The 13818-nt window shown below is 49.9% G+C and overlaps 1 protein-coding gene across 2 annotated transcripts in view; it reads left to right on the forward strand.

Annotated features, from left to right (window-relative positions):
* Positions 1 to 291: 291 nt before the first annotated feature.
* BRMS1L (BRMS1 like transcriptional repressor) overlaps positions 292 to 13818 on the forward strand; it is a 118054-nt gene continuing 104527 nt past the window's right edge. Inside the window, exons 1-2 of one of the 2 annotated variants that reach the window (XM_085627455.1) lie at positions 292 to 525; positions 6562 to 6652. In XM_085627455.1, coding sequence (XP_085483581.1) covers positions 360 to 525; positions 6562 to 6652 — 257 coding nt within the window. In that variant the 5' untranslated portion in view covers positions 292 to 359. The remainder of the gene's footprint in view (positions 526 to 6561; positions 6653 to 13818) is intronic. The other variant, XM_085627456.1, reaches the window with a different exon arrangement.

A 13818-nucleotide genomic window follows, 5' to 3' on the forward strand; every position in this document is an offset into this window, starting at 1 on the left:
GCCTCTCGCTGTAGTTATAACGGATTGGTGGTATATGAGGGGGCGGAGGGAACCAATCACATAGAACGAAATGCCATGACAGAAGTGAGGCGTGACCAACCAGGAAGTGTACCAGCATTCCAATGGGCGCCTCACTTGGAAGAACGGCAAGAAATCTGTGCAATCGGTGCCTGGTGAGGTGTTTGAGGCGGATAGAGCTGCCCAATGGCCTGTGGCGGTAGATCGATGGGCGGTGAATGTTAACCAATGAGCGCTCTGCCCGGGCCCTGGGCTGTCCAATAGGCGGCAGGTCTGGGTGTGGGACCTCTGGTGGGCGGGCCGGCGGCAGCAGTGTGCCCTGTCCGGGCCCCCGGGACGCGATGCCGGTGCACGCGCGGGACAAGAAGGAGGCGGGCGGGCCCCCGGGGCGGGAGGACATGGAGCTGGATTACGGGGAGCCCGAGGGCAGCAGCGGCAGCGAGGAGGACGACGATGAGGACGAGGAGAGCCCGGGGAGCAGCGGGAGCGACGGGGGGGAGAGCGAGGGTACGCGCCGTGAGGGGGGGCTGGAGGGGCCACCCAAGGGGGGGGTTCGCGAGCGGGTGGACCCAGGACGGACTGGGAAGAGAGCCGGTGCTGAGGCTGTGCGCCCCTTCCCCACCCCCGGAGGATGGGGGGGGGGGTCTCAGTCCCCCCCACCCTCTGGAGGATGGGAGCCCTCCCGGGAGGGTGGCACTCACCGCTGAGGGATAGAAGGAGGGTCAGTGCAGATAGAGGAATGGTTGGGTAAAAGTTGAGGGGTCAGGGTCACACGGAGCAGGGGTTGCAAGCTGGCATGAGGCTAGGGTCACATAGGGCAGGGGTTGCAGGTTGGCATGAGGCCAGGGTCACATAGGGCAGGGGTTGCAGGATGGCATGAGGCCAGGGTCACATAGGGCAGGGGTTGCAGGATGGCATGAGGCTAGGATCACATAGGGCAGGGGTTGCAAGCTGGCATGAGGCTAGGGTCACACAGGGCAGGGGTTGCAGGTTGGCATGAGGCCAGGGTCACATAGGGCAGGGGTTGCAGGATGGCATGAGGCCAGGGTCACACAGGGCAGGGGTTGCAGGATGGCATGAGGCCAGAGTCACATAGGGCAGGGGTTGCAGGATGGCATGAGGCCAGGGTCACATAGGGCAGGGGTTGCAGGATGGCATGAGGCCAGGGTCAAATAGGGCAGGGGTTGCAGGTTGGCATGAGGCCAGGGTCACATAGGGCAGGGGTTGCAGGTTGGCATGAGGCCGGGGTCACATAGGGCAGGGGTTGCAGGTTGTCATGATGCCAGGGTCACATAGGGCAGGGGTTGCAGGTTGGCATGAGGCCAGGGTCACATAGGGTAGGGGTTGCACGATGTCATGATGCCAGGGTCACATAGGGCAGGGGTTGCAAGCTGGCATGAGGCTAGGGTCACACAGGGCAGGGGTTGCAGGTTGGCACAAGGCCAGGGTCACATAGGGCAGGGGTTGCAGGATGGCATGAGGCCAGGGTCACATAGGGCAGGGGTTGCAAGCTGGCATGAGGCTAGGGTCACATAGGGCATGGGGTTGCAGGTTGGCATGAGGGCAGTCACATAGGGCAGGGGTTGCAGGATGGCATGAGGCCAGGGTCACATAGGGCAGGTGTTGCAGGATGGCATGAGGCCAGGGTCACATAGGGCAGGGGTTGCAGGTTGGCATGAGGCCAGGGTCACATAGGGCAGGGGTTGCAGGATGGCATGAGGCCAGGGTCACATAGGGCAGGGGTTGCAGGTTGGCATGAGGCCAGGGTCACATAGGGCAGAGGTTGCAGGTTGTCATGATGCCAGGGTCACATAGGGTAGGGGTTGCAGGATGTCATGATGCCAGGGTCACATAGGGCAGGGGTTGCAGGATGGCATGACGCAAGGGTCACATAGGGCAGGGGTTGCATGTTGGTATGATGCCAGGGTCACATGGGGCAGGGGTTGCAGGATGGCATTAGGCTGCGGTCACACGGGGCAGTAGTTACAGGAAGGCATTAGGCAGGGGTCACACGGTGCAGGGGTTTGCCCATTCGCCTGAGACTGGGGTCACATGGGGCAGGGGTTGCAGGATGGCATGAGGCCAGGGTCGCACGGGGCAGCAGTTACAGGCAGGCCTGGGCGTAGTCGCGGAACTCACGAAGTACCAGAAAAATTCTACCAGAGCGGCAGCTCGCGAACGGTAAGGGAAAAGTCTCTGCTACACTATGTGGAGCGCAGTTTTCTGCACAGTCCAAGTTTTGTGGAGTGCAGAAAATTCCGCGAACGGAGGGGAGTTCACCGCCCAGGCCTAGTTACAGGATGGCATGAGGCCGGGGTCACACGGGGCAGGGGTTTGCCCAATGGCATGAGGCTGGGGTCACACAGGGCAGGGGCTGCAGGATGGCATGAGGCTGGGGTCATATGGGGCAGGGGTTTGCTCAGTGGCATGAGGCTGGGGTCACACGGGCAGGGGCTTGCCCAATGGCATGAGGCTGGGGTCACACTGGGCAGGGGTTTGCCCAATGGCATGAGGCTGGGGTCACACGGGGCAAGGGTTTGCCCAATGGCATGAGGCTGGGGTCACACTGGGCAGGGGTTTGCCCAATGTCTTGGGGGCAGGGGTTGCAGGATGGCATAAGGCCGGGGTCACACAGGGTGGGGGTTACAGGATGACATGAGGCCAGGGTCACACGGGGTGGGTGTTACGGGACGACGTGGGGCCAGGGTCACATGGGGCTGGGGTTATGGGATGGCATGAGGCCATGGTCACATGGGGCTGGGGTTACTGGACGGCCTGAGGCCAGGGTCACGTGGGGCGGGGGTTACAGGATGGCACGAGGAAGCGACTGGGCAGTGAAGGGCACTGGGGAGCAGGTGGATGGGCGAGGGGTCTGAGGGTGTAGCAGTGAAGGTGTGGGAGAGTACAAGGTTAGCTGGGGAGAAGGGGCATGAGAGAGGAGGATGTGGAGAGGGAGTGGGGTCCTACCTAGGGATGGTGTAAGCATGTGGGGCGTGACAATGGAAAGGAAGGGGTAATACCTAGGAGAGGTAGGGGTAGAGGATGATGCGGGGGAGGATGTAGACACAGTGAGGGGTAAGAACCAAGAGAGATGAGGGTTTAGGAGGTGAGAGTGAGGCAGGTAGAGGATGAAGCCATTTAGGAGGTAGTGACTGAGGGGTAAGAGCCAGGAGAGGTAGGAGTAGAGGAGGGGAGGGTGGTGCAGGCAGAGGATGAAGCGGGGGAGCAGGTAGGAACAGTGAGGGGTAAGAGAGCGGGCAGAGGAAGGAACAGCGAAAGCATGGCACAGTCAATGAACGGCTGGCATGTGATACTCGGATGTGGTGGGTATGAACCAAGGGGGAGGCATGGGGTGACATTGGGCCAGGAGGAATCAGTAAGAGGACAGGGGGGAGTGGGGATATGGATATAGTCAGTGGGACAGTGAGAGTTAACGTGTAGATTGGAGCACAGATGATGGTGTTTTAGGGGATTATGACGGCCTGGAGGTAGGACTATGGGGGAGGAGGGAGAGTGGGGGTGTTCATAGACGGGGCACCTATAGGATAAGGAAACAAAGCGATGTAAAGAATGCTTGAATCAATCTCAGCCAATCATGGTCCTTCAGGACTGGATTCCATTTAATTGTTTTTCACCCACAATACCATCCTAGACAGAGGCCTTCCATATGCAAATCAGCCTTCATCCTGCTGCATTAGGAGCAGAATAACCTGAGCTGCCGGGTCCCTTCCATACAGTAACCCAAGCGACCTGTATGATGAGTCCTGTGACATAGCGAGCTGGGATGCCTGGATTGTGACAGTAAAAGTGTGTCTTGTGCGAGGGAGGTTTCTAGGATTGAGACTTGAAAGTGGGATGGGTGAGCAGAGCTGCAGAAGACCTCAGGTCACTACTGTTTTTCAGCACCAAGCCTTGCGTTTTGACTTTCACAGTGTAAATGTTAGCCTGTAAATGCCACTTTAGAAGTCGCCTATGGGTGACTAGAAAGGATTATTGAAAGTCACAGTTATATAGGGCCGGTTAATTGCTGCTGCGGGCCAGTTAGTGTTGTAGGTAGAGAATTGGAATGAGGAGTTTGAGGTGAGGAGTAGGGTTGGTGAAAAAGTAATGGGGGGTGGGTTCGAGTGAGGGGTTGGTAAGCTTATGTACCCTGTAAGGACAGCGAGGGTGATTTTATTCCTAAAACTCTGCAGAGGCGGCTTTTTTTGCTCTGCCCAATCCCAGTCCTTTCACAATTGCTTTATTGCACCTTGCTTAGCATTTAAAGAGGTGCTCGAATTGGACACGAAGGGGTTAACACTCAGAAAAAGTTAGGTATATCTTGAAGGTTCATACCACGGTAGTCCAGCAAGACTGAAAAATTACAAATGAAAATGTCCTTCTTTTTGGCTACGGCAGCTTTTTCTCCCTTCAGGCATTTCGGTGCCAGTATCGGGCAATCTGATCAGCTGGGCGCATTGGTGAACAAAATGTTGCATCCACCATTACAGGACTCTGGGAATTGGCCCCAGTGTGCCGACAAAGTAAATGAAAATGTAGATAAGAGGGCAGGGTGGGGATACCCTGACGCCCAGGCACTTGGCGGGGCTAGGGAGGGATTTCATTTAAATGAAAGAAGAATTTCAGGCCATGGGTGCCACTGTACTCTTGCCGAACCCACTGCAGCCCTCACGTGAGGTATTGTGATACTCCCACAGGAGCAGCTGTGCAAGCTTCCATCACATGGTACCGTCCATTCCCCGAAGAAGCTTGCACAGTACCGCTGTACCATGGGGTGGAAGCTTGCGTGTTGAGTACTACAGGAGTACCATGGTATCTGAAAAAATGACAAAGAGAATGGGGATTAGAATGTGAAGGAGCATGCACGATGGGTGCATTCGTTGCAGGTTGCCCGAGGTTGTTGGGCGCATTCTCAATTTGATTACGAAAAACAAACTTTGTGAGAGAAAAAAACCTAAAGGTTAACGTGATATAGTTAGGTATGGTAATAAGCACTTAGCATACATTTAAAAAAAATAAACTTGATCAGAAAGTTAGAGATGTCATAGTTGGGTGCTGAAAAGAAACAAGAATGTTTAAAAAACAGAAAACTCCTAAATTCACAATTTGTAGTTAACTGAGCTACCAATGACCTGCCCCCCTGCTGTGCATTTCTTATGACCTCACATTACATTACTCATGACGTTATGACATCATTGATAAGTTCACTAACATCCTCCAGTCATTGTGTCAAGGTTCTGTAGGGTTTGTGGACTTAACGTAATTCAGCACACTAAATCTATGGGAAATAGTTTATCACCAATCATGTGGCAGCCATAAACTTTTATGAATCGTGCACACAATTTCTCAGGTGATAAGCTTGAACGATCCAGATATTTTTTAGCACATACTGTTTGCCTGCGGGACGCGGGTCTGTTTCTGATAAGCCGTTAAAGTGAAATAATGTTATATATTGATTTTTGATCAAAAAATGTATTTTGTTATTTTTAGTGCCCCCTGACGAAGGGTCCTTCCGAAATGCATTGGGAGCTGTAACACTTCATGGAGTTTAAGATTCGAAAAATGAATGCACATACAGATTTATTGTTCAATAAACATGATGCTTATGGGTCATTAATTGTGTGAAATCATTGATAGCGGGAGTCTATTTGAGACTGGCTCTTGTAGATTTGCGTATTAGACTTTTCGATGTGTGTATGGATTTTATTTGAAAATTGTATTTGTTAACTCAATAGTTTGTACAACAATTATTGAAGTTACATAGCACCATTATTGGGCTGGTGAAAAGTGCACTTTGTATTCATATGTGACAGTTCATGTTCTCATGGTATTTAGACATAAACTTTGAACACATGCTGGGCACATAGCTTATCTGTCAAGTCACCCACATTTGGTGGATGTTAACCTGTTTTTACCGCTATTCACCAACCTCACAAACAAAATACCTCTATAGACTTTAATAGTCGCCCACAGTTGGGAGTCGAGAGGTAGGCACCTCGTTTTATCATCGTTTCATGCAGCCGGTTTCCAAGTTTTTAGGACCCCTGCAGGCCCACCCAGGCTTCTTTTTCTGGCACAATGTGTCTTGCTTTGCTGTAGGCTCCCAGATGCTCTGCCATTTCTCAGCTTGCTCTAGGTTTTGAAGTATTTTCTCCTTTATCCTTTCCAACATTCTTGGACTCTGCTTCCATTCGTTCATCAGCCAGGCACAGGTTTTCCCATTACGTCTCCAGCTGCAACACTCCAAGCCCTCCTATTCCTGGCATTCCCTCCCCTCGCCTTAGTTGTCCTGCATCTTAACACCCCATCATCCCCACTTTTATCTGCCCCACTCTACCAGTGTAAGTTTTTGGTTGACTGGAGCTTCATCTTAGCCAGCCCTAACTGCTGGTCACCAGTCTCTCTTTGCACTGCCCGTTTTCCATGTGTCCCTCCATTTCCCATTGTTTGTGGGACCCTTTCTCCTCAGTCTTCAATGTGCCAGGGTTTCTTTACTATGAGTGCTTCTCTGTGCTTCGCTGATTTGAACATCTTTCCCAACAGAAATGGATGATGAAGACTGTGAGAGGCGGAGGATGGAATGCTTGGATGAAATGTCTAACCTTGAGAAGCAGTTCACAGACCTCAAAGATCAGTGAGTCCAGGGCTGCTGGGTGGACGGGTCTGTGGGGGATTGTGTGGGGGTGGTGGTAATGGGAACTCAATCAGGGTGTTTGTAGGTGAATAGCCAGATGGGTGCTATTCATGCTGTCGGTTTGCAGTCTTTGGTTGGAAAGTTGTTGTGGGGCGGATTCTTGCATGCTGGCATTGACACCTTTAGATAAAACTGCATTTCCATTCCCAGTAATGTAAACGGTTGCTAAAAATCATTTGTGTCAACTTTAAGGTCAAGTTATTGACTTCTGATCGTCATTGTGCTGGAACTAAAAAAAAACCAAAAAAGCTCTCAAACCCACATGTAATATGAAAATTGTCGCATGCGTAGTCCCGCAGTTGTCCAAACAGTTTACATACGGGTGGATGTTGTGAGAAAGGAAACGCTGCCGATTTCCTGTCGACTCTTGAGATAGACCTGACCTAGTATTCCGCTTTGCTTCTTAATGCTGTTACACTTACTTTTTATTTCCACAACATCTGCTGTGAGGCCACAATATGCAGGTGCATTGAAGGGTACTGCTGACCCTTTCTAGCATACTGTGACCTATAGGTGTAGAAGTCGTTTACTTAAACATGTAGTGTATATCCACTTTGTTTTTTTGGTTTTATAATGAACTTAAAGTGAAAAGGTGCTTTTAAGATTCAGTAGTTTCATTAAAAAGAGATATCTGGCCCCCACGGGTCCTAATGGTACATAACTCCAATCTAATGTGACATAATGCACACAGTTCACTTGATAAATAAAAACATCCAACCTTCTGTTGATTTGTGTAAAAAGTGCATTCTGTGATTGTAAGAAGCTGGCCTGGTATATGATGTCCACTAATATACGTGGGCACCTTGCACCAGTCCAGACAGCCCTTAAGGTGATTTAAGCGGTCTTGGACAACCTTAGAAAGCTCTCTAAGTGGTAGCTGTGGAGAGCAGCTTTCAGGCTTAGTCCAGAAGGAGTTTAAATCATCTTGTTTTACCAGATTGCAATCTTATACTATAGATTAAGTGAAAAGAACCACACCAAGTATTTATAAAAATATGTATTATTATATAATACTCTCTAGTACGTTCCAATATCTCCAACACAGAGATAAACACAATACTTTAGCAAAGTAACACAGTAAATTGCACAAAATACACAGTGGACCCCAGGTGGGACCAAACCGTATTCTAAGAAAGTGGTGTAAGAACCACGACTTTGATCACGACAAGGTAGAGAGGACGTAGAAGTGCTGATGACCCATGGAACTACCCAAGGTGAGTAGAAAGCGACCCCATGGAGGGCGTGTGCAGTGTGGAAACATGACCGCGTGCTCTGCACAACTCTGTGTGCAAGTTGTGGTTGGATTTTTAAAGATTGTGGATCATGAAGAAACCCCGTGGAAGAGAGGAGGTTGAAGAGCCACCCCACCTGTGGATACCCTAGTACCCACGTTGCCTACACCAGGGAAGTCGGGTGCATACGTGTGAAGTGGTGTCGGAAACCGCTGTCAAACCCAGTGGAGGACTTAAGGAAAGTGCCGCTGTGGAAGAAGTGTCTTGTGGTATCAGAGGATGGATTCTCGATGAGAGGTACCTGCAAGCAGAGGGGAGAGTCTGTCACTCAGGAGTGACCAGGAGACTTGGAAGACGAATGCCCTCCGATGTTGGGTGTTGCAGGACGGTTGACGATGACCTTGACTCTGCAGCTGTGAGGACCAGGCGATGCTGAGGAGGACCAGGAGCCGTGAACGAGCTGTCCCACGAAGGATGTAGTGTGCTGAGGGGTCTGTGTCCGGCGGGAGTACCAACAAGCCTTGGCAAATGCAACCAATGTAGGAATCAAAGAAGGAGCAACTTCGGGACCAGGAAGGTCCAGGTGACTCCACAACAGCAGGGGAGTCAGGGCAGGTCCTGAGCAATCGGGAGCTGTTCTGCTTGGGTTGTCGGATCAGATAGAACCCGCTCAACAGAGCCTCTCTAACCCAGCCAGAACGTTACCCCCTCCCTAGGGCCTATTCACAATAAGTAACCATATATATATATATACCACCTAAGGACAGGGAATTCCTACTATATATATATACACCAAGACCTCTTATAATACAAGTGGCGGCCTCGCGATCCCAGACGGACCCAGGACTTCCTACCCAGACGGCAGCCTTAGCCTCGCGGTCCCAGACGGACCCAGGGCTTCCTACCCAGACGGCAGCCTTAGCCTCGCGGTCCCAAACGGACCCAGGACTTCCTACCCAGACGGCAGCCTTAGCCTCGCGGTCCCAAACGGACCCAGGACTTCCTACCCAGACGGCAGCCTTAGCCTCGCGGTCCCAAACGGACCCAGGACTTCCTGCCCAAACGGCAGCCTTAGCCTCGCGGTCCCAAACGGACCCAGGACTTCCTGCCCAGATGGCAGCCTTAGCCTCGCGGTCCCAAACGGACCCAGAACTTCCTGCCCAGACGGCAGCCTTAGCCTCGCGGTCCCAAACGGACCCAGGACTTCCTGCTCAGACGGCAGCCTTAGCCTCGCGGTCCCAAACGGACCCAGGACTTCCTACCCAGACGGCAGCCTTAGCCTCGCGGTCCCAAACGGACCCAGGACTTCCTACCCAGACGGCAGCCTTAGCCTCGCGGTCCCAAACGGACCCAGGACTTCCTACCCAGACGGCCGCCTTAGCCTCGCGGTCCCAGACGGACCCAGGGCTTCCTACCCAGACGGCAGCCTTAGCCTCGCGGTCCCAAACGGACCCAGGACTTCCTACCCAGACGGCAGCCTTAGCCTCGCGGTCCCAAACGGACCCAGGACTTCCTACCCAGACGGCAGACTCAGTACAAGTTCATCCTATAATTACCATAACATACAACAAGGGAATCAGTTTTACTATACATCGGATCACACAAGAACTGCTAGTTTGAGCACAACCTGTTCTCTGGTTTGAGGGGCTTCTCCCTCCTTTATTCAGTTACCACTTACCTGACCAGTGTTAACATCCGTTCATGTCAAGTCACAGCTGACTAGAAGAATAGGCTACCCTCTTATACAAGAACACGCAGCACATGTTGATTCACTACAAACTGACTTTATTATATATTATATACGCAAGCACATAACATTACTGTGTAACACATAACCTGTAAAGAAAAGTGAAAGATTAGGTTGTACACTCTAATAAGAAAGGGGTCGACATCACCTTAGTCGTGTGTAGCCTGCACTCAATGGTCATCTAGGTTCCCTTCTCGTCTGTGCCTCGGCTCGCCTGGAGATCACACCTCCGTAGCTCCCTTCTCCGAGTCACTGGGACCTCTTCCTCATCGGCTACTCTCTCCTCTCTGGCAATTCTGCTAGAAGAGTATCTGTCTCTTGGTCTTTCTCCGCCCTCAAGTTTGTCATCTGTCTTCCCTGGAATAAGTAGTAGCTTTTCTGCTAACGGCTAGATGCCGCCTATGGATTGAAAGAATAAGTGCCAGTATCTGCCTCAGACTTTCACTAATATAGAGGTGCATTTTCTCATGGAAAATTCCAGCCCGTAACCTGCCGCCCACCAAATTCTTGTACCTCCCCGTGCCAAGGACACTTTCCCAGCCGGCCGGCCTGATGTAGCGTCTTCGGCATGAAGAAAATTACAATCCTTCGATAAGGGCCGGTCTGAACCGGTTCTCTCCAAGCGAATAACACCTCATAACTAAAACATCCCCTTTAACCTAGAAGCATCTCAAGCTGCTGGAGCAGAAAGAAAGATGGAGTCTCCCCCGTTTGAGGCCTACCAGGCCTGAATTCAGCACGGCTCCATGAAATACCCTCACTACAGGGCAGGCTATCCCTAAGACTAACGAATCTATCCCCTAGGATATGTGTGCAAGCCCTAATCTATGGGGAAGGACACAGGATCATGTCGAAGTGCCTAATAAATAGGCTCTATACACTACTCTAACCCTTAGACTTGGATGGAAAGAGACTGAAGTCACACTAGTTATTCTTTAACGCAAGAAAAGGCCGGAAAAATCGAGCAGTACATTTCACCCTTGACTTCAGTCTATTATACATTCATTAAACAGAACTAACATCGGTGGAAGAATAATATGAAACAAAACTAACTGATCTATGTCTAGTACCAAGTGTGCAGAATTGAAGTAGCGAAGGAATACACTGAATAAAGCAACAAATAGAAATCAAAACAGCGATGGTAATTAGAATACCTCCTAATATTCGACGTAACAGATACAGGTCAGGTAACCAATTAAAGAGCCAGTCAAACCAGCCCTGGTCAATGTGTTTTCTAACTTCCTCCGTCAAATCATGTAACCTGTCAATGTGGGCGCGAATAGATTGTGTATGATCAGACAAGTTAAAACAACAAAGACCCTCAAAATCGGAGCAGTCATGTCCATGTTTAAGCAAAAGATAATCAATGGCCGCTCTATTTTGCAAGATGGCTCTTCGTTCACCCTGGGCGTCTAACAGCATGTCAGATAGGACTGTAGAAGTATGATTAATGGATTTTACCATCCAGCAGGCCATTTTCTCAATAGATTTAGCATTATAAACCGCCAAAGCAGGAACACCAATAATTGAAATAGCCAGGCTAAGGTATTCAGACTTGGAATATAAATGCAAAGATGAGTCACAATCCTCCTGTAACATCACTGCATCTCGAATCACACGAGAATTGGCATTCGGATGTGATGAGAACATCAGTAAGCTGAGTCTCGTAATGGCACAGGGGCCACCAGAAATATTTGCGGGGACATATGGCCAAGAAGTATTACCACATGAGAAAAGCCATCCGGCAGGTAGCAACATCGTGCGATAATGACTAGGGGTAACTACCAAACTCTTGCAAGTCATATTGTTCATGACCGAAGCACATGTTTTCGGTGTCCTTTGAAAGCACAAAGTTCGCTCATGAAAGGTGAAGGAAGTAGCACCTTTCAATTTCAGATGTAGACATTCAGAAATTGCACTAGGATTACATGTAAGAAAGAAGCATGTATCACCTTGTGTGATATTATAGGTAACTATTTGGGACTGGACGGGGGGTATCCTGTCCGGTAGTTCAGTACATAAGGGGCAATACGTATGGGTGGCAAAATCGCCCAGAAGAGCAAAGTTGGGGCAGTGCCTTTTACCATCCCACCACTGAAGACAGGCATTATCAGTAATTGAGCCACTCGGTCAGTTCGATGGATCAGCAAATCAGCCTCACTGCTATTTAGCAGGAGCACCTTAATCTCTCCCTGATAATCGCTGTCAATGACCCCTCCAAGTACCTGAATGCCTTTTACAGCCAGCCCCGATCTAGGGGCGATTAATCCAAAATTCCCGGGTGGTATATGAACACCAACACCGGTCGCGATGATGACCCGATCTTTACCTTTTAGAACGGTGTCATCCATGGCATGCAAGTAATGCAATTCCCAATTATGGGAATGCCAAGTCGGTAACCAAACTGCCAGTCCATTGGCAGTAGACCAAGAGTCGGTGAAAATATGACATGTGCCGGGTAATTCTTGTTTCAGGACTTGATAAACAGCATACAATTCAGCAAATTGGCTGCTCTTACCTTCACCAGTTGTGCTCAGCAGTTTCTGTGTGATCGGATTATAGGACACCGCTTTCCAGTGCCGTTTCGGCCCTATGAACCTTGCTGAACCATCCGTAAACCAGACATGGTTCCTGTCCTCCGCGGACAAATCATCAAAGGGTCTACCCCACTTGACAGGAGACTCCTGTACTAAGGGTACGGAACATTCACTCTCAGTCTCAGTTGATGGCGCCCGTGCCACCTGCTCATGCAAAGATGGAACTCCTTTTTGTCCCACACGTGCCCTGTCTTGTATATACCATTTCCATTTAATCACACTCGCCTCTTGAGCGTGTCCAATGCTGTGGGTTTTTGGCGAACTCATAACCCACTGCATAATAGGAATCTCAGGTCGCAAAACTATATCATGTCCCAAAGTCAATTGCTCGGTACCCACCAGAGCCCAATAACATGCAAGTAACTGTTTCTCAAAGGGTGTATAACGCTCACTAGCATCAGGTAACTTTTTGGTCCAGAAACCCAACGGCACTCTACTCCTGCCTTGCTTCTGCCACAAACTCCAATTCGCATAAAGGCCCTGTACAGACATATTTAAATCTACCTCCCCATCACGTACGGGCCATAAATCCAAAGCATGTTGAATTGCCTCTTTTGCTAGGTTGAACGCATCTTGCTGTGGTGTATCCCAATCAAATGCATTCTTTTTACGGGTGACACGGTACAAGGGGGCCAATATTTGACTCAAATGAGGAATATGCTGACGCCAAAAACCAAATAAACCAATGAAGCTTTGGGCTTCTTTCCTATTCCTTGGAACTGCAAAATCAAGAATTTTTTGTTTAACCTGAGGGATCACTTCACGGTGCCCTTCATGCCAATTAATACCCAAAAATTTCACAGCCTGGGACGGGCCTTGTAGTTTATCCGGATTGATTTCCCAACCTTTCTCACGCAGGCACCCAATGACTCTGTCCAATTGGGTCTGAACTTCCTCTTGTGTTTCGCCTTGGATCAAAACATCATCAATATAATGACACATCTGAACCTGCGGATGAACCGGTACCTCAGCCAAATGCTCTGCCACCAGCCGGTGACGTATCGTAGGGCTATGCACATAGCCCTGAGGAAGACTCCTAAACGTCATTTGACGCCCATTCCACGTAAAACTGAACTGTTCCTGACACTCAGGGGCAATCGGAATCGAAAAGAAAGCATTAGCAATATCAATTGACGCATACCATGTACCTGGATGTTTTTGGATTCTTTCAATTAGGGTAATAACATCCGGTACTGCAACGGTCAAAGAAGGTGTGTGTTTGTTCAATTCTCGATAATCAACAGTCATACGCCAAGAATTATCACTTTTACGTACAGGCCAAACAGGATTATTCCAAGCAGAAGTAACTGGGGCTATAACACCTGCATCCACCAACTCCTGAATAGTGGTACTAATCTCCTCATGACCACCCGGAATACGATACTGCTTCTGACAAACCACTTTTGTCGCCTGAGGAACTGTTATGGGGGGCATTCGTAAACGACCAACCCGTATAGGCCTGGACGATATATAATGCGTAGTTCCAAATTGGTAACATCCATCATCTAAGTGCAAAGTCATTCCTTTCAA

This window comes from Triturus cristatus, chromosome 9 (genome assembly GCF_964204655.1).
Source record: "Triturus cristatus chromosome 9, aTriCri1.1, whole genome shotgun sequence".
NCBI classification, from domain to species: Eukaryota; Metazoa; Chordata; class Amphibia; order Caudata; family Salamandridae; genus Triturus; species Triturus cristatus.